The sequence below is a fragment of the Pangasianodon hypophthalmus genome, chromosome 27 (genome assembly GCF_027358585.1).
Source record: "Pangasianodon hypophthalmus isolate fPanHyp1 chromosome 27, fPanHyp1.pri, whole genome shotgun sequence".
Taxonomy (NCBI): Eukaryota; Metazoa; Chordata; class Actinopteri; order Siluriformes; family Pangasiidae; genus Pangasianodon; species Pangasianodon hypophthalmus.
The window spans coordinates 8,009,703-8,033,398 of NC_069736.1; the positions used below are offsets into that span (position 1 = coordinate 8,009,703).

At 39.0% G+C, this 23,696-nt stretch overlaps 1 protein-coding gene across 1 annotated transcript in view; it reads right to left on the bottom strand.

The window, feature by feature from the left end:
- Window positions 1-23,696, bottom strand: part of atp2a3 (ATPase sarcoplasmic/endoplasmic reticulum Ca2+ transporting 3) — an 82,145-nt gene that overhangs the window by 34,124 nt on the left and 24,325 nt on the right. The window contains exons 3-5 of the mRNA XM_026922130.3: window positions 23,001-23,083; window positions 10,001-10,105; window positions 8,796-8,934 (exon numbers count right to left, since the gene is read on the bottom strand). Of these exons, the coding sequence (XP_026777931.1) occupies window positions 8,796-8,934; window positions 10,001-10,105; window positions 23,001-23,083 (327 nt within the window). The remainder of the gene's footprint in view (window positions 1-8,795; window positions 8,935-10,000; window positions 10,106-23,000; window positions 23,084-23,696) is intronic.

The following is a 23,696-nucleotide window of genomic DNA, read 5'->3' on the forward strand; positions in this document are numbered from 1 at the left end:
TCAAGAGAGGAAAAAGTGGCTCCAATTTTCAAGCGAGAAAAACAAGAGATAAAGGTAATCAACATTGCTGTCTGGGAACAAATACGGTCAATATCTCTTTCAAACAGAACTTCACTTGCAAGTGGTAGTAAAATCAGAAAGTTTTACATCAGCTTCAAAAACTACCACCAACCTCCCTGGTCTACATCTACAAAGTGTCTCCTAGTATGAGTGTTGACTAGGGCTAGGTTCTCTTTATGTATAATTATATCTGTCAAGATAAGCCCTCTTATCTCACATCCTGCTTCAGCACCCTTCCAGTAACAAGTTTTCTACATTTAATCCCTCATTCTGAAAATATCTCCGAATCCGTAAGCAAATTAACCTTGTGATAACCTTCCTTTATACGTTTGACAGTCAAACTGCTGAAAGCATTTTCTCTAATATATTTGGAAACATATTAATGATGCGTAGCCTTGTGACTAGGCATGTCAAATGTGTGTTCATTAAGATCCTTCCGATCTTTCGCTGACGTCGGGTCAGGCCTAATGATGTTACAGATGCTTCGTTACAAATAAAGTGCACTGAATCTTACAGACGTTTTAACACCTGAACTGAGAAATGCACAGGCGCAGGCCTGCGTGGGGTTTTTTGCACACCATTTTTGGGAAAACTGTGCAAATAAGCAAAGGAGATGGAATGAGGAATCATGCATCATTGATGCAGAGTAGAAAGTTGGAATTACAGGGAAACTTGGGATCTGTGCCTAATGGGGTGGTATTCCATGTGCTCAGTGGAGGATGGAAGACTCGATTGCTCTTCAAGTAATAGCAAAGTGAAAATTAAAATGCTTGGATGAAAGAATTGACTCGAATGCCAGCTCTTTGCTGAGACACAGCTCAACATGCCTGACTCGACCTCCTCTCCCACTCGATACATCTCACTCCTACTCATAATGCTCCATGTCAAAGTCTTGTGTAATGCTACTGTTACACAAACCACCCATTCTCTTCAACTGGTACCTTTTCACCCTACTCTCTCTTTCTCTGTCCTCACCCACATGCGTCCATCATCCCTCCTCAGCCCTGCTACAGCATGCTCAGGATGCAGTCGGAGGCTGGTCTAGGTGGGTGTAGTGAGCAGAAGGGGTGAGAACCCAGGTCTAGCCCATCCCTCAAATAATGTCTCATATTCTCTCAGTCATCCCAGTCTCTGTAAATGTATTCTTCAGCTCGTGTTCTATGCTGTCTCGCCACATTTTCATTTTTGACTGCCCCTGGCCTTCCTCCCACCAACCTGTCAGCCACCACGAATGGCTTCAGAGCCCATTTAAATGCTAATGTGACCAGCTCCAGTTAGACGACTTTTTCATTGGGTAAGAACAATAGAAAACAAGCAAAGTAAACACAGCCATTATGCTAGTGCATGCAAAAGTTCATCACAAAGGCAGGATGTCAAATGCAGAGGTTGAGACATGTGCAGACTTCAGATATATATATACACATACATATATATATATATGTACAGTCAGGTCCATAAGTATTTGTACAGGGACACAATTTTTGGACTTTTGCCTCTGTACACCGCCACAATGGATTTGAATTCCATAATTCAAGATGTTTAATAAAAAATACTGCATTAACCATTTAGGAGTTACAGCCATTTTTTTAATATACTCCTTCCATTTTCACAGGCTCAAAAGTACTTTGACAAACTAACAAATCATAAATATTACGATCATTTTTAATACTTGGATACTTAGTCAATGACTGCCTGAAGTCTGGAACCCATGGACATCACCAAATGCTGAGTTTCCTCCCTTGAGATGCTTTGTCAGGCCATTACTGCAGCCACTTTCAGTTGCCTCTTGTTTGTGGGTCTTTCTGCCTTCAGTTTTGTCTTCCATAAGTGAAAAGCATGCACTTCAGAATTCATCCTACTACTTCTATCAGCAGTCACATCATCAATAAACATCACTGACCCAGTTTCTTTGGGAGCCATACATGCCCATGCCTTAACACTCCCTCCACATGTTTGACAGATGATGCTTTGGATCACGAGCCCTTCCTTTCCTTCTCCATACTCTTCTCTTCCCATCATTCTGGTACAATTCTGGTACATCTTGTATCAGAACTGGTCAGCCTTTTTTTTTTTTTTTTTTTTTTTTTAAAGCAAAGTCTAATCTGGCCTTTCTGTTCTTGAGTGTCACCACTGGTTTGCATCTTGAGGTAAACTTTGAAGGATTCACATTCATGAAGGCATCTCTTGAATGTAGACTTTGACAATGATATGCCAACCTCCTCCAGAGTGTTCTTGACTTGGTTAGATGTTCTTCACCAAAGAAAGAATTCTGCGATCAGTTGTCTTCTGTGGTCTTCTGTGGTCTTCCAGGCCTTCTGGTGTTGCTGAGCTCGCCTCTCCTTCTTTTTAAGAATGCACCAAATTGTTGATTTGGCCAATCCTAAAGTTTGTTCTCTCTCTGACGAGTCTGTTTAGTTTTTTGCAGCCTAATGATGGCCTCGTTCACTTGCATCAACATCTCTTCGGACCGCATAGTGAGTTCCCATGAACAGCTACCAAATGCAAATTCAACGCTTGGAATCAACTCCAGACTTTTTATCTCCTTAATTTGTCACGAAATAATGAGGAAACAGGCCACACCTAGCCATGAAACTGCTTATTAGCCAATTGTCCAATTACTATTGATCCTGTGAAAATGGAGGGACTCTGTAAAAAAAATAATAATAATAATACAAAATAAATGCTGCAATTCCTAAATGATTAATGCATTTTTTTCTTGAATTAAAGCTGAAAGTCTATACTTCAATCACATCTTGACTGCTTCATTTCAAATACAACATGGTGGTAGGCAAAATTCCAAAAATTGTGTCACTGTCCAAACATTTATGGACCTGACTATATTTCCCCCATTATCAACCATCCAGATTTGGTGCCCAATATAGCTTCAGATTCCTGTTCTTGGCTAACAGGAGTGGAATCCAATGTAGTATTCTGCTATTGTAGGACAACTTCAAGTCCACTTCAAGAGATGCTTTTCTGCTCACCACGGCTGTAAAGAGCGGTTATTTGAGTTACTGTAGCCTTCCTGTCAGTTCAAACCAGTATGGCCATTCTCCGAACAGATGTTTATTGCACTATTTTGCGCAAGCTCTCACATATATATATATATATATATATATATATATATATATATATATATATATATATATAAATATATAAAGCATGAAGCTATAGAAGACCTCATTCAGTCTGGTCTTATTCATCCTAGTGTTAGCCTTAGGTGCTACTCCCACAATTCATGAAGTGTATGATCAGCTGACCTCAACCTTAACAATCATAAAAGTTGCAATCTGACTAACTATTTGAACTTCTGTGTATACCCTGACTTTCTATGAGGAAACAACCTTTTGAATACTGTAACACAATAAGCTTCTTAGAGCAAGATATTGCAACTGGAATATGGTTATCTACAGTGTTAGTCAAATGGCCTCTCCGTGTAAAAGTAGGTTGTTTTTGCCCACATATAGTGACAAAAAGGACCTGATGTTCAGTCAGACAAGCACGGTCCCTGTTGTCCAGAGAATCTGGTATGATATGACTTGCAAGACTACATTCATCAAACCTGATGGAGAGTAACCAAAACATTGAAACAGTAATAAAACGACCAAATAACTGTTCCAAAAGAGTGAAAATGAAAAAAAAAAAAAGAAAAAAAAAAAAAACACTTCTCCCAGCTTTCCATGTCTGTCGGACAAACAGAAATCCCCCAGCAGCTCCTTGGGGCCTGTAATGGACAAGTTTTCCGTGTGTGAAAGAGCCAGGGGAAAGTTCCACTCTGGACTTCCACTGTTACCCCAACGCAAGGGCCGGCTGGAAAGTAAGGTGTGAATTGATTTACGTTTGCTAACTTGTGCTTTTCAAAAATAGCCATGGCGGTTTCCAGTACCCCCTGCTTAGACTGAGACCCACATGTGCCAAAGGTTCCGTTGAAAGTGGCACATGCCTGTAAATGATCCCGAGCAGGAATGCAGGAGTTGGGCAGCAGACAAATCAGACAAACATACATGTGTATGTGCGGCTTCATTTTTTTTTCCACCAGGTTGCCATTTGTTTTGCCATCTGATTCCCCTTTCTTGTTTTAGTAACCGATTTGTATGTGCCGCCTTTTGGAATTCCCACAACTCCTTTTTTCTTTTCCACATCTATTTTTCATTCAAATTCTCTGTTTTTGGACTCCCTGGGATACGAAATGTGGTATTCTTCACTTTTGCTTTTGTGCTGGGTTAGTGACTGTATATTTGTATATTTTTTTATCGGTGCTTAGCAACAAGATTGTGTAAGGGTTTGATAAAGAGACAGAAGCATTTAATCTGACGGCGCCGACAACACCTTCATCTCTGCCAGCTCCCATAATAATTTACTATTTGTGTGAGGACCTTCCATTGAAATAAATATTAAAGCAGCTAATTAATGATTTAAAAATCTTAAATGCAGTTTAAATGCAGTTATTGTTAAAAACCTATTTGGCTTGTCCCCACAAGGTTAAAACATTTTCCTACTGAAAATACTCAAAAATATTTTTTCATTTTCAAAAATATTCATTTGGTCCCCACCAAGATATAAAAACATGCCCAAACACTCACATCATTCAATCTGTAACTAATACATACATATCTGTCTGGTGGTGTGCATGAATTTATGTACACTGTGTGTGTGTGTGTATATTGGGGTGGATGATATACACTGTTATCCAATATCGTCAAAAACGTTGTGAATAGAAATGTGAATGAAAATGACTACTGAAAGGATCTTTAACTTGACTTATCACACAGTGAGAATTTCCATTTGTGAAAAGTCATGTAAACTGATGTAAAATGTAAAAAATTACAAAAAACTACTGCGAATAATCAAGAGGTCCACAATCCATTCTGATGGCAGCACAATAACTAATGTTCTTAATATCCAATTAAAAGCGCCATATAAATCACAGATGAATGATTTCCTAGGCAACTTTGTTTTCATTTTGTTTGATATATGGATGTGAGAGACTCACACTTGCTTGGTTTTGCTGCGTGTTAATTGACCTGATTTACACTTGATGGCCCTGAATTGGTGTGAAGCGATGTAGCACCAAAATGCTGTAGGGCTGGTGGTGCAAGGGGTTGGTGAGAGTTTTGCTAAGAACAAGGAACAAGGGCTGCTATAGATTCAAAGACTTTTTCCCTGTGTTTATAAAAATTAATGTATTTCATGAAGAAATGCAGTGAAAATGAAACAACTGGTATAAAAAATGTTTGTTTGTTTTTTTTGGTTATCACACATGACAATAATGCGAATACTTAGAAAAGTGTATCATGATGTTATTCTATCATGATATAGACCTCATATCGTATTGCCTAGCCCTATTTGGCGCTACACTCTTGTCAGTCACCATATTGTGGCTATGCATTTTTTTTTTTTTGCAAGAACATTTTGACTGCAGTGACTGCCAGATCCTTCAGTCCATGTTAAAGATCCTTCAGTCATTTTTTCCACCATTTTTTCCAAATTTGGTCACCCACCCCCTTACCAGCTCTACCCTCTCACATGAAAGATACCAACACAGGAGGGTGAAGGTTAATTTGTGAAGCTAGCCACAATAACCTTTCATACTGCTGCTCATGCTGCGTCAAAGGGTAGCTGAACACACTCAGAGTAAAGCCATGTCTGCTCTCTTCCTCATAGATGAGCTCACAGATGCCCACAATTAGTGTCACTCTGACTGACAGGGAGAGAGAGAGGATGTTATCCCCGCTGTGGCATTGCTGGGATTCAAACAACAAATGACAACAGGGTTAATGTGAAAGCATAGAGCACACTGAAGGCATTTCCTCAGCAAAAAGTAAAGTTGCAAGGCAAATACATCAATTGTCTTTGTAGGTTTGATCACAATATTTACTTTGTGTGTGTCAGCTCTCTCCAGTAGTCTACATGAGTCATAGCAGTAGAAAGAAGAAGGTAGCCTTTATTGTCAGTTGGAGCAGAGAGGGTTAGGTGCCTTGCTCAAGGGCCCTATAATGGAAGCTTGGCGGTGAACTTACGACCTTCTGATCTGTCGCCCAGAGCTTTAACCACTCACTGGCCCCTAGACTAAGAAAAAGCTCATCTGAAGTTATGAGATGTTCTTCAGGACCCTTGTGTCCAAAGATCTTCATGATTATTGAAGACACAGGCACACATGGCAAGTCCATTTGCTTGGACATACCAATACCAGACTGCAGTATATGATGCAGAACACGAGACTAGACACAAAGCAAGCATATGGATTTGTCCCACAAACATTTGGGTCAAAAGTGATGTAAAATGGTTCGAGCAAGTTGCAGAACCCTTGAGGACAGTGTAGCGAATCTTTGGGGTATCAATGATGAGGTGTGTGTGTGTGTGTGTGTGTGTGTGTGTGTGTGTGTGAGAGAGAGTGAGCACAGCCTACGGAATGCAGACTTGTCTCAGCAGGGACCTGAGGACAAAGAATGGCTTGTTCCCACCCCACCAGGACAGGTAACATAATCCATTTTAACTTTCTCTCCCTCCCCACTTATACCATCATTCCTTCTCTCTTCGCCATTAGCTGTGTTTCTTGTGTCTCTCTACTTCCCGGCCTGCAATCTCTCCCTCCCTCTCAGCTTACCTCTCTGAATCCCCATCAGTCTGACTCAGATGTCGCATTAGTATCCTAACTCACCCTCTCTCCGCCTTTTATTTTCCCCTACACACTCATTCATTCCACCCACCTCAGCCTTGGCACTCTCATTTTATCTCCTATTCTCAATCAAAAGAAGAGCAGATAGGTTTGGAGAAGAGATAACACTGAATATTGTGGCAGTGCAAGCATTATTTACAGTGTCGCTGACTCTCATTATGTTAGAAAATGCAAGAAATTTGCCATGGGGTCACAATTTTTTCAGATTAAATGGTACATTTACATTACTAAATTTACATTTTGAACCCACCATAATGTAATTCGATTAATTCCAAAACATTAACAAAGCTCAGAAGAAGGTTGTTGGCACCAACAACCATGCCACAGTTAAAGTCACAGAGATCACATTTTTCCCCATTCTGATATTTGATGTGATCTGAAGCTCTTGACCTGTATCTGCATGATTTTATGCACTGTGCTGCTGCCACATGATTGGCTGATTGGATAACTGCATAAATGAGCAGGTGTACAGGTGTATGTGTTTTTTTTAAACCATGTTGCCAGGGGCTTTAAGTTCTCTTGACTCTAATAATATGCCTATAATATGTTACTGAACTGAGAAGGTGGTGAGAAAATGGACACAAATTGAGCTCAACAGTCTCTAAACGTTAAATAGTGTTGACACGTAGGAGTGAGTATTGAAGAGTAAGGTAAGAGCAGAATCACACAAACCTACTGCAACTCCTCTGCAAAATCTGAAGGAAATGTTCCCCGCTTAACTGATGCCTTTTGTGTGCTGGATGAGACACCCAAGTGTCCCATTGTGTAATTTAACCATCCTGTACATGGTGTGTATTCACTGAAAAGCACACTATTTTCTCTCCCCATTTTTTTTTTTCCAGCTCCATTCAGCAGGCGACTGTTGTTGCTATGAATGAGAGCCAGAAACCCTGCAGGATATCTCTCTCTCTCCCCCCTCCCGATGTTGGATTCATTCTGTCTCCCCTGTTCTCTTCCTCTTCTCCTCGCCCACGCAAACTGAACATCATTAGCAAGTCAGGATTATAGGAACCGACACTAATTATTTTAATGACAAGAACCAATATACAGGATTTGTATGCACGTGTGAGCGTGTGTTATGTGTGCATACAAGGTTGACATGTGACAACAGGTGTATTTTTAGATAAGAGTCTTTCTATGTTTTGAATCATGAGGCGTGTGCGCGTGCACGTGTGTGTGTGTGTGCATGTGTGCGTGCATGTGTGTCAATAGGGGCTTTTCTGGAGCCTGGGTGGCAAACAGCTTGTGGCATCCAGGTGGTGCCACTGTGGTGGTTATTAGGAAGTGACCATATGGGAAAACAGGAGGGTGCAGGCTGGACACACACACACACACACACACACACACACACACGTCTTACTATCCTTGTGAGGACTTTTCACTGACATAATAATCAACATACCTAATTATTGCTATGCTACACCTAAATCTTACCTTACTGAGGTTAGAGTTGGTTAGTTAATTTATTCAAAAGAAAACCCTTTGACTCCTTTTTCTTTTTTTTTCTTTTTTTTTTTTTTAAAGAAAAGCTGTAGCTTTTGTATCAAAAGCAGTTTTCCTCGTGGGAACTAGCCATATGTTCCCACAAGGTCAAACCTGTCAGATGCACCTCCATCAAATCAAACTCCATTTAGGGCTCACCTGCATAAGGACTCCACAAACCCATAGAATTCCAAGGCCAAAAAAAGCTCTCTCATCTCAGTCCTCTAATACCACAGTTATTAAAGTGGGGTCTGGGGACCCCCAGGGGTCCGTGAAGTATAGTCAGAGGATTTGTGATTTTCTCATTTTGTTACAGTCGTGGAAAGCACAACCCACCATTATCAAATTATTATGCCAGTAAATAATGTTAATTAAAATCTAATGACAATTGTAATAAAAATGAGTTCTATGGGTAGAAAAAAACATTTATATAATGTACCAAATTTTTTTATATTTGCTTGTTCGTAAAATAAATCTGTATTGATTTATTAAAATAAATCTGTATTGAAATCCATGATTTTCTATTTTACAGTTAAAGGCGTTCTTGAGAACCCGACTCTAAATCAATGCTTACTTGCCACCTCCACAATGTCTCCTGGCACAATATCCCGAGCCTTGATTCTCTGCACAGCCTTGCGGTTCATGCGGTACACTTTGCCCATCTCTGGCTCGTACTCTTTCAGAGCTTCAATGGCATTCTCCGCATTACGCTCCTGCAACAGCATACCACACACACACACACACACACACACACACACACACACACACACACATTTAGCCCAGCCTCTTCACGCTGATCTACACTATCAACACATCTTGCAGTTCTTACGTAACATTTACATTTAGCTCAACACCTCTCACAGCATTACTCATCGGCTGCATTGTAAATACTGTACACAGGCAACAGCATAACATGGAAGAATCTATACTGTAGAACTTTTGGAGGACACACACTGTCTCTTGACCATGAGTAGTAAAAACAATGCGCCAACCCCAGCGACCTATTCCACCAGCACAACGTAGCAAAATAGTATACAGCACAAAAGAATATTTTTTTTTTTTTTTTTTTTTTTAGATTAGTGTTAATGTAAAATTAATTATACTGTCATTCAGCGTGTTCAGATGCAGATTAAGTTTGTGAATAAAAAAATGTGCTTATATAATAAAATAAAAATACAAATACAAGCGATGGATAAACTGAGTAACCACTTTACTGCAAAGCAGACAGTTCATTTATCTATGTGTAAAATATATCTAACCTACAGTAAACATATTACAATAAAAAAGACAAACACTATCCGCCTCCCTGCATCTCGACACATCTCAGTCAAGGATGTAATATTTCCTGTTTATGACGGATCGTGTTTCTGACTGGCTGGTGATGGTGAAATACGTCACTCTTGATTCTCAATCACTACTAGTTACGATGTACCTTTAAGTGTCTGTGGTGCAACCGAAATTCTATACTGCATTAGTTTCAAACTAACTAGTCTCTGTGTACGGTTTAGAATCGACTTTACACCCTGACCTAGGATAAAAACTATATTCTGCTGATGCAACAGCCTGCAGATCCGTACCTACCTCCGTAAGCAAATTTGCGCTTTGTGAAATGAAAAGTGTCTCTGTGCTGCATAATGATGCGTAATTTCATTGTACACTGACATTTAGACTTACAGAAGAGGAAGACAGACCTTATTCATTAGGTCAGTTTCTTTTGTGCTGGAGTTCATCACAAACAAACACTCTCGATTATTCATTCTCAAACACACACACACACACCTGCCAAACTCCAATGACTGCATTGGCAACCAGGATCAGCAGGATGACTATAGGCTCCACAAAAGCCGTAGTGGACTCCTCGCCTTCTTCAAACAGCGCCAGCACCTGGGGAAAGAGACACAGCACAATCCATACATCACACTCATCCATGCAGCAGTCCATGTTTTATCTTACATTAACTTAACCATAATTGACTTTATTCTTCAACTCATCTGTTTCGGAGTCAGTATCTCAGAGAAGCTGTCTCATGTGATGGGAAGTGAAACATTCATATCCAACTATCCATTTAAAAGCTTTAAGCAACCAAAACCATTGTTGCGTTTTTTTTTTTCCCCCCAAACTGACTGGTGGTTTTGGTGTTATTAAATGTTATTAAAAACCTTTAAAAAAAAAAAAAAAAAAAAGGGCAACAGTTCTATGATACAATGTAAATGTAATGTAAGGTTTATCTTTAATGATATAACAAAGTTGAAGTTGATGTAACATAAAATATAACTTTAATGATATAAAGATGTAAAGGTTAACGTTTTATCTTTAATGATGTGATGTAAAGGTTAATGTTTATCTTTAATGATATAATGTAAAGTTTATCTTTAACGATATAAAAAATGTTAACTTTAATGAAGTAAAGTTTTACTTTAATGATGTAATGTAAAGTTAATTTGTTAATGATGTAAAAGTTAACTTTAATAATATAAAAAAAGATTAAATTTAATGATACAATGAAGTGTTTAATGATACACTGTTAAGCTTATTTTAAGGATACAATGCAATCTTGTTATTTTTAACTAATCGAGTGTAAAACCTAAAATGATAAATCCATTCATGCTCTTTATCTTCATATAAGCTAAGCTGTGCATTACTGTTTAAAAGTTTAAAAGTTTACTTCAACAAAATTTCTTTGCACTCTTGGGCACACATTACTTATTTAAAAACAACAATATTTTCTCTTGCCATGGTATTATTTCAGTGCCAGTATCATTGTATTTAATATGGTCTGTGTATCAATGCCAAAGTTTGGTATAACGACTGTAATCCAATATTTTCTAAGTCTGTAATTTACTGCACTGAATGAATGTATATTATACAGCTGCTCTGAAGAACTATGATGTCCACACCTAGAGCGAATAATGCTTTCACTTCCTAAGAGCTACTATCAACACATGGTACCCGTGACAGTGTACTCAGGTGCAATGGGACGCAACAAAAGCCTGTTCATTTCACACCTCCACAAATACAGCACACCTCCCAGCGCAGGAAACGGGGAAAGCTGTCATTCGCGAAACCCTGCTATATCCAGATTGACTAGTCGAGGGTAAAAGTAGATGTGAGGATATGCTCTAATAGGGGAAATATGTAGGGGGTTGAATTGCCACTTTGTTAGTCTGTTCCTGACCTGTTTAGCTGTAGACTAAAGTAGCAAGCAAGGGAAGGCTCACAACAATATAGTTCGTTCATTATGGACCTGTGGTTTATGGGGTCAAACCTAACTGATGGATTTTTAGAGAAATCAGCCTAAGCTTACTGTGATTCCTTAAAGGAAAATTGTGAATTGTGCTATGAACCGTACACACACACACGTACTTGCGCTACTAAAAATGGTATTGATGCCTCCCTAAAATGGCATCTAAGATTTATTTAATGATGAAATTCTGAGGTGAGCTTTTTAGTTTAAACTTCTTTTTAGCAACTTGCTGGTCTTTCACTTTGGTTAATGGTTTCTTACACTACCCACAATGCCAGTTGACTAGCTCAACATCTAAGCTGATCCCCAAACTCTCCAGTCTTGGTATCAGACCCACTCACTGCAACTGGACTCTGGACTTTTTGACCAACAGACCCCAGTCTGTTAGAGTTGGCAACAACTCCTCCTCCACCATCATCCTAAACAGCGGCGTACCGCAAGGCTCCTCTACTCCCTCTTCACCTCTGACTGCATACCTGTGCACAGCTCCAACTCCATAACCAAGTCCGCAGATGACACTACATTGGTTGGTCTGATCAGAGATGAGGACGAGACAGCCTACAGGGAAGTGGTTCAGCATCTGGTAACATGGTGTGCCAATAACATCCTCGACCTTAACACCCAGAAAACCAAAGAACTGATTGCGAAAACCAAAGAACTACCGGAAGTCCTTGAGGATCCACAAACACACCCCTATCCTTGTCAATGGGACTGAGGTAGAGCGGGTCTCTAGCTTTAGGTTTCCGTCTCCGCTGATCTTTCCTGGAACCTCAACACCTCCTCTCTTCTCAAAAAGGCACAACAGTGCCTGTATTTGTTGAGAAGCTCACCTTGCTACTCAGATCATGGCGAACCTTTATCGCTGTACCATTGAGAGCATCCTTACAAACTGCATCACAGTATGGTACAAGGACTGCACAGTGTCTGACCAGAAGGCACTACAGCGGGTAGTGAAAACTGTCCAACACATCACTGGAACACAGCTGCCCAACATTTCAGACATTTATCAAAAGCATTGCTTGCAGAGAGCGAGAGGTATTATAAGGACACCTCCCATCCCCACCATGGACTATTTGTGTGTCTCCCATCAGGAAAACGCTACAGAAGTCTGCGCTGTCGCACAAAAAGACTAATGAACAGCTTTTTCCTTTCAGCTGTAATGCTGAACTCAGCTTCCAAGCGTTAACTGCCAGGCTCCACCTAATAACTAAACATTAGCTTTAGACACTAAACATTAGCTTTAGACACTAAACATTAGCTTTAGACACTACTGTTATCTGCAATTATACGCAAGCACTTGCACTTCACTGCACTATCTGTCATTATTATTATTACTATTACTTATATCAGACTGTTATTTGCACATTATTGCCATTTGCACATCTACATTTTTACCTACTCTATGAATCCACTGCATCATATTGCATGCATCATGCTGCTTACCACCACCTGTATACTGTTTATCTCAACTTACTCCACCATAATTCTTATTTATTCCATTTAACTTAATTGCCATTTGCATTAATGGTATGCATCATACTGTTTACCACTGTACCCCGTACACTGTAAACTTATTGCACCATGACCTTGTTACCTCTTTTTAACTTATTTGCTATTTGCACTACTGGTTGGATGCTAACTGCATTTCGTTGTCTCTGTACTCGTACTCTGACAATGACAATAAAGTTGAACCTAACCTAACCTAACCTAAGCTAACCTACCTACTGATAACAGTGCCAACTCTTGTCTCCACTATTTCTATGTTGGATTTCTCATTATTATGATGTTGAACGTCAGTGGAAAATGATGAGTGAGACAAAAAGCTTGTGTATTTGTTTTTAGAAGCTCATGGCAAAACCTGCCTGTTATCCCTTATGCTTGAGGTGGTTGAATTTTTCCTCCTATTAAATGCCATTGTAACTGCACCAGCAATATTCTCCTGTGACCAGCGCACCAGACAACCACTAACTTCTCCCGGGAATAACAAAAATACAGCATCAACCAACAAAGTACCACAAGAATCACTAAACACATCACGCATATTTCAGTATAAACATATTTAATGTGTTTCAGGTGGATTTTTCCTTAAATGATAAATCTGAAATGCTTATAGCAAACTTAAATTGTTCATATGAGCGTTTACATAACAATTTCATGAAAATTCTGTACATTCAGAAAAATGTTCGTATCCTACTCGTGTGTATAAATTTACGCACTAGCTAATCAAATCAGATCATTTGCATAGATACTTTTATACATGGAATATACTGACAAAATTGCTTAAATTGCTTATTTTTATTATGTTTACAGCATTTAGCAGATGCCCTTATCCAGAGCGACTTACAGAAGTGCTTTGTAGTCTTTATCAAAAACACGTCCTCATGCTTGTTCACTAGGTCAGGGACCAAGAATACCATCCATTAAATTTTGTGAAAACTAGACATGTTTAATTAATGCCAATAATATAAGTATATGTAAATTATAGAAAGCGAGCCAACAGAAACCAATGACAAGACAAATAAAACTAATCATTCAATTGTGACAAAAGAAATGGCGCCATATAAATGGAGGATGGGTCGGTCTGACTGCGCATAGCCGTAAGCTGTAAACAAATGCCTCCGCTGATGGAAGATTTAGTGCTCACTTTTTATTATTAATATTATATTATTATTGCATTTTCCATTATTTTGTGCTCCCAGCTATCTGTGCACTTTAACTTTTATGGAGTTTTGTCGGCGTCACTAAATGTTGCTGTGTCGGGAACGCGCTTTGCACTTTACTGGTGATCAACATAAGTACGCGAGAACAAAGTACATCAGCATTTTCGAAACTTATAAATCCGGGTGAAAATTTTTGTTCGGTTTGGCTTACACTAACATTTACACACAACTTCACAAAAAGATTTGTGAAACAACTCTTCTATAGCAAAAATCAGAAGGCAGTCCATTTGTGCAAACCTGAGAATTATTATTATTATTATTATTATTATTTATTATTATTTTAGAAAAAAAGGTTTCCTTAAAGGTTGCCTGGATACTTAAAACAAAACTTCAGCCTAAAACACATTCACTATGTTTATATTGCAATATTCGTGATGTGCTTCTCAATTGTGGTGCTAATTTGTTGGTTGGTGCTGTATTTTCTTTACTTCTTTGATGCCACTTTGGAACATCGCTAGCACAGTTACAATGGTGTTTAATAAGGGACAACAGTCAGATTTTGCTGTTTTCTCCTAAAAACAGAAGATCAAGCGCTTTTTACCCCATCATGCACCTTTTTCCAGTGATGTTCAATGTCATATTGAAGAGAAATCTAACACAGAAGTAGTGGAGACAGCAAACACTGGACTCAGAGTTCCAGAATGCAATGCAGCTAGCTAAATGACACAGTTGCACCGAGTTATGGTAGAGACTAGTTAGTTGGCTCGACTAGTTAGCGATCTAAGAGACTGAAGCTTGAAGCTTTGAAAGCTGATCTGTTTGAGCAGAGAATACAGATGAGGAGGTCAAAGAGCTGGACAGACTAAAGGACTGAAGTGCTGCGGCATCACTCTCTGTAAGTAAAGATGGAGCAAGAGCTAAATGCCACTGGCACCACTAACCATTAACCAAAGTGAAAAGAAAAAAAAGTTTCAGAAAGTCAACTCAGAATTTCATCATAAAATAAATCTTGGACTTCACTGAAGCTCACATGTTAATGATAAAGATTGCAATGCAAATCCTTCAGGGTGGATGTTTCCTTTAACGTTTCAGAGGGTACTCACAATCCAAGTAGCTGTAGGGTTCTACATGGAACCATTAAGCCTTCCTGGGGGGCAAACCAAAGAGCCCATAAGCTTTCTAGCTTTACTCGAAAAGTGTAAAAAAGTGTTCTCCAACCTTGAAGTCAATTAGTTGTTTTCTGTAGACACCAAATATTAACTGTTGTTAATTGTGGGGTTGCAGATAATTTTGCTTTACCTAGAAAACGTTTATGTTGGAAACAATTGTGTTCGATCATCTTTGTCAGTATGCATACTTTTGTCCTCACTTTTTCTCTTTTCTTCTCATCCTTCTAATCTGAGCCATTTATCCACAGTGGAGTCAGAGCTCAGCCTCTCTTCATCATTTCATTACACACTGACTTGAAAGGTTTCAAGGATTTAATGTGGCCATGAAATACGATGAACAGTGGAGAGTGAGAGAAAAAAAATGAAACGGAGAGGGATAAAACACCATAATCACAAATCAAATGGGAATGAATGCACACAGCACATAAAAAGAGTGGCTAAAAAGAAAAAAAGAGAAGGAGAAAATAGGCCTGGGAATGAAGCAATGAGGTAAAGTCAATGACATATTGACCAACTGATTGCTAGAAGAAAGTGTTAAGTATAAAAAAAAAAGCGGCTAAAATAAAGAAAAAGGGACTCAGCTCTGACTGCAGTCTATCATTCAGAATTACTGTCAGTCCCTAATTCCCTTCTGACAGTGTGGAGGTTTATACACAAGCTTCTGTACTGAATACTGATGCACTGACACTGACTTGGTCCTGCTGACAGAATAAATCAGTTACTGAAGATTTACACAAAGCCAAAGAAAACTCTGTCTTCTGTCCTTAATCGATATGAATCTCCAGATTCTCATCGCCACGCTTGCTTACTTTGGGCTGGTGGCTACACTCTGACTTGGTTTCCATCATACACTGCCTGGCCAAAAAAAAAAAAAATAATAATAATAATTTTGTTGCACTGCATTTAGCTTTGATTACGGCACGCATTCGTCCTGGCATTGTTTCAACAACCTTATGCAACTTCACAACATTTATTTCCATCCAGAGTTGCATTAATTTTTGGCTGAGATCTTGCATTGAGGACAGGAGAGTCTAACCACTCTGTAAAGTCTTCTCCAGCACATCCCAAAGACTTTCAATGGGGTTAAGGTCAGGACTCTGTGGTGGCCAATTCATGTGTGAAAATGATTCCTCATGCTCCCTGAACGACTCTTTCACAAGTTAAGCCTGATGAATCTTAGCATTTTCATCCTGGAATATGCCTGTGCTGTCAGGGAAGAAAAAGTCCATTGATGGGAAAACCTGGTCATTCAGTACATTCAGGTGCTCAGCTGACTTCATTTTATTGCCGCACAATGAGGCTGAGCCTAGACCTGACCAGCTGATGCAACCCCAGATCATAACACTGCCTCCAGAGGCTTGTACAGTAGGCACTATGCATGACGGGTGAATCACTTCATGCATTTCCCTTCTTACCCTGACACGCCCATTGCTCTGGAATAGGGTAAATCTGATTTTATCAGACCACATGACCTTTTTCCATTGCTCCACAGTCCAGTCTTTATGCTCCAGAGCAAATTGAAGTCATTTTTTCCGATTAGCCTCACTAACAAATGGCTTTCTTGTGGCCACACAGCTGTTTAGTCCAAATCCTGTAAGTTCTCATCACATTGTGCGTGTGGAAATGCTCTTACTTTCACTATTAAACATAGCCGTGAGTTCTCCTGTCGATTTTTTTACGATGTGACATCACCAAGCGTTTTAAAGATCTCCGATCACGATCATTCAAGATTTTTTCCCGACATTTCTGCTGTAAAGTTGACGGTTCACCGCTATCCTTCCAGGCTTTAATAATGCACTGGACATTTCATAACCCAGTTCCAGTGATTTCAGCAATCTCCTTAGTTGTTTTCTTTGCTTGATGCAGGCCAACAATTTTCCCCTTCAGTAACATCTTTTCCACGACCATGGGATACGTAATCTGCCATGGTCGTTTAAGAAATGAGAAGCTACCCACTGCATCAGTTAAGGTTAAAAGAGTTGTTGCCAGCTGAAACATATTAATCACTGCAGTAATGATCCAATCATAGGCTCTTAGGTATTTGCTTATTTAAATCCAAACAGCGACCTTTTTTTTGGCCAGGCAGTGTATCTCCAGGACTGATCCTACCAGAAAGCACGGCGAGAATCTGTTTCACCACCTTACAACTTAAAGGAGGTAGGCCTGTGCCTGGTGACTGTTAACTGAATTACCAGAGTAACAGCCCCTAGTAACGGTTAAAACTTGTTTACCAGACAGTTAGGAAAAAAAAAAAAACAATATATTGATTTGCTTCATGCAATTCATGGATAAAAACTAGCATTCCCACTAAATCATTTGGGTGTTGTGATATCCAACATTAATACCTAGTATAGATGAAACTGTTGCATATGCGAGCAGTTCATTTCGGCGAGCACTGAGACACACTTGCTTCCTTTCCTGTCGTTCACCACCCTCTATGCTTCAGTCAATTGAATAAAAGTAAATTTCTAATCATCTACTGCGTTTAATTTCCACGTTACCAACACAGGCCTATTCTCAGGGGTAGGTTCTTGGTATGTATTTTTTTACTCCCTATAAATTAAGCCATTGGGTTCAGTGATCAGATCTTGTGGTTTCTCCTGCCTTTTCGTCTGGCAATCTCTATCTACCACATGTGTGCCATCATCACAGGCAAGAATTACTGACAAGAGAAAAAACTTGTTTACTCAAAATTTGTAAAGGAATTTTGAATGGGGTTATTAAATTCAATCAATAACAGTTTGTTGTAGAAATAATTGTCAATTCTTTCAGTTAAAAGTATCTGTGAATTAAGTTATGAATCTGTATAATTTGTTCTTTCAGAGATGGAACTTTTTCAGAGAGAAGAATTTGTGTTTGTGTTACCAACGCACATGGATACCAGAAAACCTTCGGGAAAGCATAAATAACTGGAGTTACTGTTCCAGTGTTGGAAAGTTGGATAAAACTCCATAGAACATCTTTGTTAAGATTTTCATTCATGTCTGCCTCATTCCAAAACCTTTACTGTTACAGATGAACAGTTGCAGTTTTGAATTTGCATTATATAGTCATATATTTTACGCCTTTATTGACCAAATTCAACAACTGCTTTTAGACTCACCATTTCAAATAAACAGGTTCTCTATTTCCACTATTCTCAAAAACAGGAGAACACTGGCATTTCGCTTTAAAGCCAGCTTTAGCCCAGATTTTTGCGATTTTTGGCCCAGATTTACTGTTGCAGACAAAAGTCACACACTGGCTTAAAAAAAATTCTTAATTCACGTTTTAGAACATAGGATTACATAAAACTCACTAGACAGCTACAAATACTGTAGTGGCAATGGCAAAAACCTAAACAAAACATGTAAATGTGTCAGATATAACAGTCACAACATTTTGAATCTTAACTGCAGAAATACTGAGCAGGCATTACAATGCAAGCTTTTGCAGTGCGTTTAATATTCCTGTACTTTATTTCTCCAAATCAGGAACCAATAAAAAATACGTTGAGCAAATACAGTATGCCAATCTGAGTTTGTTGAGCAAAATCTGCAAAAATATGATACAGTGGCTGAGAAAATGCATAGAGCATAAGGGTGAACATGTAGAGCATATGTTGTAAATATTAAATACAACATTAAGTATGTGTAGTTTTACTCTCATTGGTTCCGGACACCTAGTATATTATTTAGTGAGTACGAGATACGTGCACTGCCACTGACAGGAAGTGGCATTTGTGGAATATCTGGAATATCTGTTCACTGAATATAACTCTTACAGATATTATAATATTAAAACTTTTACTCTACAGACAATGACAGGAGAAAATGTATTCATAGAGTGACTGAGATGAAAATCTGTTTTACAGTCAGATACAATGTTAAACTGCTATTAAGAACACATACAGTACTAGTCAAAAGATCCATAAAGGTTATGCATTTATAACACATAGTTGATCTGTATTCTACTTTTACTCACTAAAAGTTGCACTATGTACCTTCCAGCAAAAACCTGGTCACTCACACAGGAGAAATCCTCACACACTTCCAGCCAGATTTCCACTCCAGTGGAAAAAAGCACCACATCATCCAAGCCACCACTTTGCCTTTCAAATGCAGGAAGTGAGTCTATTGTTCAGGTGACCTTTAATTCTACCACATGCTCGGCTCGGTGCAGAGCCGAATACATTGTTTTACCTTAAGGTGATGTTGTGGTGTGGTATAGCCTAGCCTTTCAGTGTTATGTATTATTACTTACTATTATATTGTGAGACTAGATGGATGAAATGAGACTGGAGAATTGTTCAGATTGGGGTTGGAGATGATGGAAAGTTGATAGAAAGCTACAAATAATCATGTGTGGTGGGTTGGGAAAACCAGTCAGATAAAATATATATATATATATATATATATATATATATATATATATATATATATATATATATATATATATATATATATGTCTTCAAAGTGAGCTTGAGGTAATTAGGATATTTTTCTGTCCATTAGCATATGTGGTAGCTTTGGAAGTTACTGTACAAGCAGCCAGGCATCTAGGCTCGTAACGTTATATTTATCAAACAAACACTTCATTTTAACGTGTTTCGAGTTACGCAACATCCTATGCCATCATCCTATTGATAACTTTTAGATGAGCGTCACTGTAGTGGTCACACTCGAAGATTTAATCAGAAATTTGTGACATTGCTACAACTTATTTAGCTATCTCTGGGCAATAAGTCAGCTGCCCGTGAGCATGTCACGTTATGTTTTCTAAGATCTCCAATCTCAACTCACTTCCAAAGAATTCTTTTGTGATTTTTATCTGTCATGTAAAGTCATATAGCGTCAACCCGGATTCATCTTATATTGATAATCTGGGTTTCTAAAAATAATAATCCAGGAGTCAAGGATAGCAGGACTACAACTACAGGCTCTGTTCATATTACTGGGGGAGAAGAAAGAAAAGAAGAAAAAAAAAAAAAAAAAAAAAAACAGCAGGCAAATTTTAAGACACACAGAACATTTGGACCGCTGCTGTTACAGAGTACAGTGTGCCGTTGTGGCTCATCACATCCACAACCATTTTCTGGGAAGATAATAATACTGTGGTGGCGCATTTATAAACTACTTTCCACTGGCTGTTGTTTTTGCAACATGCAAAAACGTCCGGACAGCAGAATGCTAAACATTTCAATATATTCAAAATGGCACACAAATGAGTCCAGTGAGTGGGCCAGAGTCCTCGGACTCTTTCCATCACATGCACGCTTTTGTAGAACACACTGTGTACGCACAGACGAAAAACATGCAAATGCACAATATCTGCACACACAGGCACTTTTATGAAACACTCAGACACGCTCTGTGGGAGGCCCAGAGCCGTTTGCATTTGACACTTTTATTGCAGCGTAAAGAAGTTGATGGGGGTCTTGTGGTCTGTAACACTGTACTCGACATCAAAAGTTTCACCCTGTTTAAGGCAACAGCACCAAAACCTTCCGCGACATGAGCAGGGCTCATACAGCAGCGGGTGCACATGTCTGTGCATGTGTGCATCGTAATGCGATAATGCCAGGAACATTATGACAGCTTTCTTTTATAAATATCCGAAGTCAGATGGAAAGTTCATAAAAAGGTATATTCGTAAACCTGGATTAGAAAAACAGACCCTACTTCTGGGTTTAACAAGCCTGTGCTTTGGAAAAGAGGGCAGTCGTGTTGGAGGCCAGAAGTGCACCAGAAATTATTAACACAACATGTAAAACTGACCATGCAACCCAGGAAAGCTAATTAGTCCTGAACTACTGAATAGAGAACTTCAAGACTGCAACTTTTAGCCACTACACTACAGAGTTAAACTGTTTAATTAGTCTAAACACCAAACTCAGTGTGTTAGATGTTATTCTTCTGTACTGGTTTTACAGCATCCATCATCCAAAGCTTGATCTCAGTTAAACTCTATTAGACTCAGGGGACATAAAGGCTGGAAATATTATGGAGTGAAAGAAAAGATTCTCTCCTATCGTTCTATCTGTTCCTCTTTCTCCTCTTTCACTTAAAATGTGGCACGCTGTTAGTCTGAAAATATTTCAGTTGACTACAGTCAACCGCACAAGACTACACTGGGAATTGTCTTTTTTTTTTTTTTTTTTTGCTTTAATGGACTGTTAACACTCTGATAGCACTTTGTGTGAAATAGAGAGACGTGTTATTTTTGTCGTCCTTTACTTTCTCTCATAACAATGCAGTCTAAAAAAGCGTTGAAGCTGAAAATCTTATTTGTAGCCTGTATATGGCTGCTAATTGAAGTACAGTGCGCAGTGGTAGCTCAGTAGTTAAGGCATTGGGCTTCTGATTGGAAGGTTGTGAGTTCAAATCCCAGCACTGCCAAGCTGCCACTGCTGGGCCCTTGAGCACGGCCTTAACCCTCCACTGCGCAGTTGTAGAAATAAGATTAATGAAAGTTGCTCTGTATGATGGTATCTGCTAAATGCCATAAATGTAAAGTATGGTTTGATGCATTTTTTTTAGCTGTACAAATACTTAAACGGTCTAAACATAGCAATGTCTTGAAACAGTTTTTGCTTTAAAAATTGAAAAGACGACGACTCCACAACTTTTCTGAATTGCTGATTGACCAGAAAAAAATGTGAAGAATTTTTTTCCAGTTGATTTTCCTGTCATTTTCGGTTGTTGACAACTATACAGTTCATATAACTGGCAAAAGAAAAAACACATTTAGAGTTGATTTTATGGACAAAACAACATGTTTATGTTACGTCCTTGATTGTTTTTTCTGTCTGTACCGTGTGCCAATCATGTGTCTACGTCGGTGGTGGGGTGGGTGTCTTTCGTCTCCTCCTCTTTTAGGCCCAGCCCACTGTAACGTGTCATGTTCCAGCTTCCAGCTTGGCATTGGAAGATCAAAACTCTTAAACGCCTTGCTCCTGCCTCGTGCTTTGGGATTGGATGGATGTACTTTTCCAGATGTGTATTTCAACCTAGTCAGTGTACATCCCCGTGCAGATCATTGCCTTTGTGTATGACCCTCTGCCTGCTGTTGACCTCATTTGCGCTTTGCCCCTTTGGGATTGGTTATTTCATTTGTATATATCTTGTAAATAACACACACCAATAGCTGCCACTTGTAAATAGTACATTGTAAACCATGGTTAGTAGGAAGTTGGCACCATTTATGTTTATTCCGTTTTCTCTTAGATTTGGGTTAGAGGGAATTTTGTCTATTATTTTGGCCTGGTTGCCATAAATAATTTGAAAAATGTAATGTGAAAGACAAAGATGAATCTAGAATTCCAAGAAAATTGTAAATGTTGTGGCATCATTAAGAAAGAACTGTGGACTTCGTGTATTGATCACCGCATAGTAACCTGATGCCCATGGCATGGTTTAAGAGTACTATTAAAGATAAAGGTGTTAATTTTGACAGCCTTAATAAATGATTATTACAGCACCGTGTAGATCAGTTTGATTGTGTAACAGGCAATGTGAAAATGCATCAGCACAGTGACAGCTGATCTCAGACCAGTTCTAGGAGCCCATAACTGGGGCTATTACTTAGTTTTATCTGAGTATACACCTGCAATCTTTGGCTAGTTCTAATACCAGTATTCTTAAATGTGTACATATCACTTGACCAGATCACTAGATATCCCAGCAAATAAAGTTCATAAATAAAGAGAGACACTGAAAAGGACTTACGAATGACACGCAGGCAGCGAGCAGCAGAATTCTGACGAGGAGATCCTCGAACTGCTCCACCACCAGCTCCCAGAGAGACTTCCCTGCGGAAAAGCCATGCACTTTCACATTAATGCCACTTCATTTGTGCTTAGAAACATATTGCTAGCATTTATTTGGAGCTCTCTCAGTGAACAGGCTGCACTGGGATTGAACTGACACCGAAGTGACACTCTAGAGCTCAACGGCGTGCATAACAAACTAATTACAGGCTGATGAGATATTAAGATGGAAGATGGATCAGTGGGACGCAGTAGTGACACTGTGGTAGACAGAGGCGAGAGAGAGAGAGACAAACAGAGACAGAAAGACAGAGACTAATTGAGAATCTCATAAGTCCTCGTTTAGTCCTCAGAATTAACAACAAACTCTAGACTATTACACTTTACTTGCATATGTGACACAGAGTTGGACGTGTCACTCACAAAAACGACTCAAACACTGACCTATATTACTTCCAGTACTATCTGTCAACTTGTTGTAACAGCAACATTCTACCTTGACATACATGGTTTGGGAACGTAAATACACTCTCACACACACACAGTTTGTTTTTCTTTGTTTGTTTTTGTCTGTATGTACTGCATGACACAAACATTTGTCAGTTTCCTACAATTGTTTCACACATATTTATTGCATTTTTTAATTTATATGTTA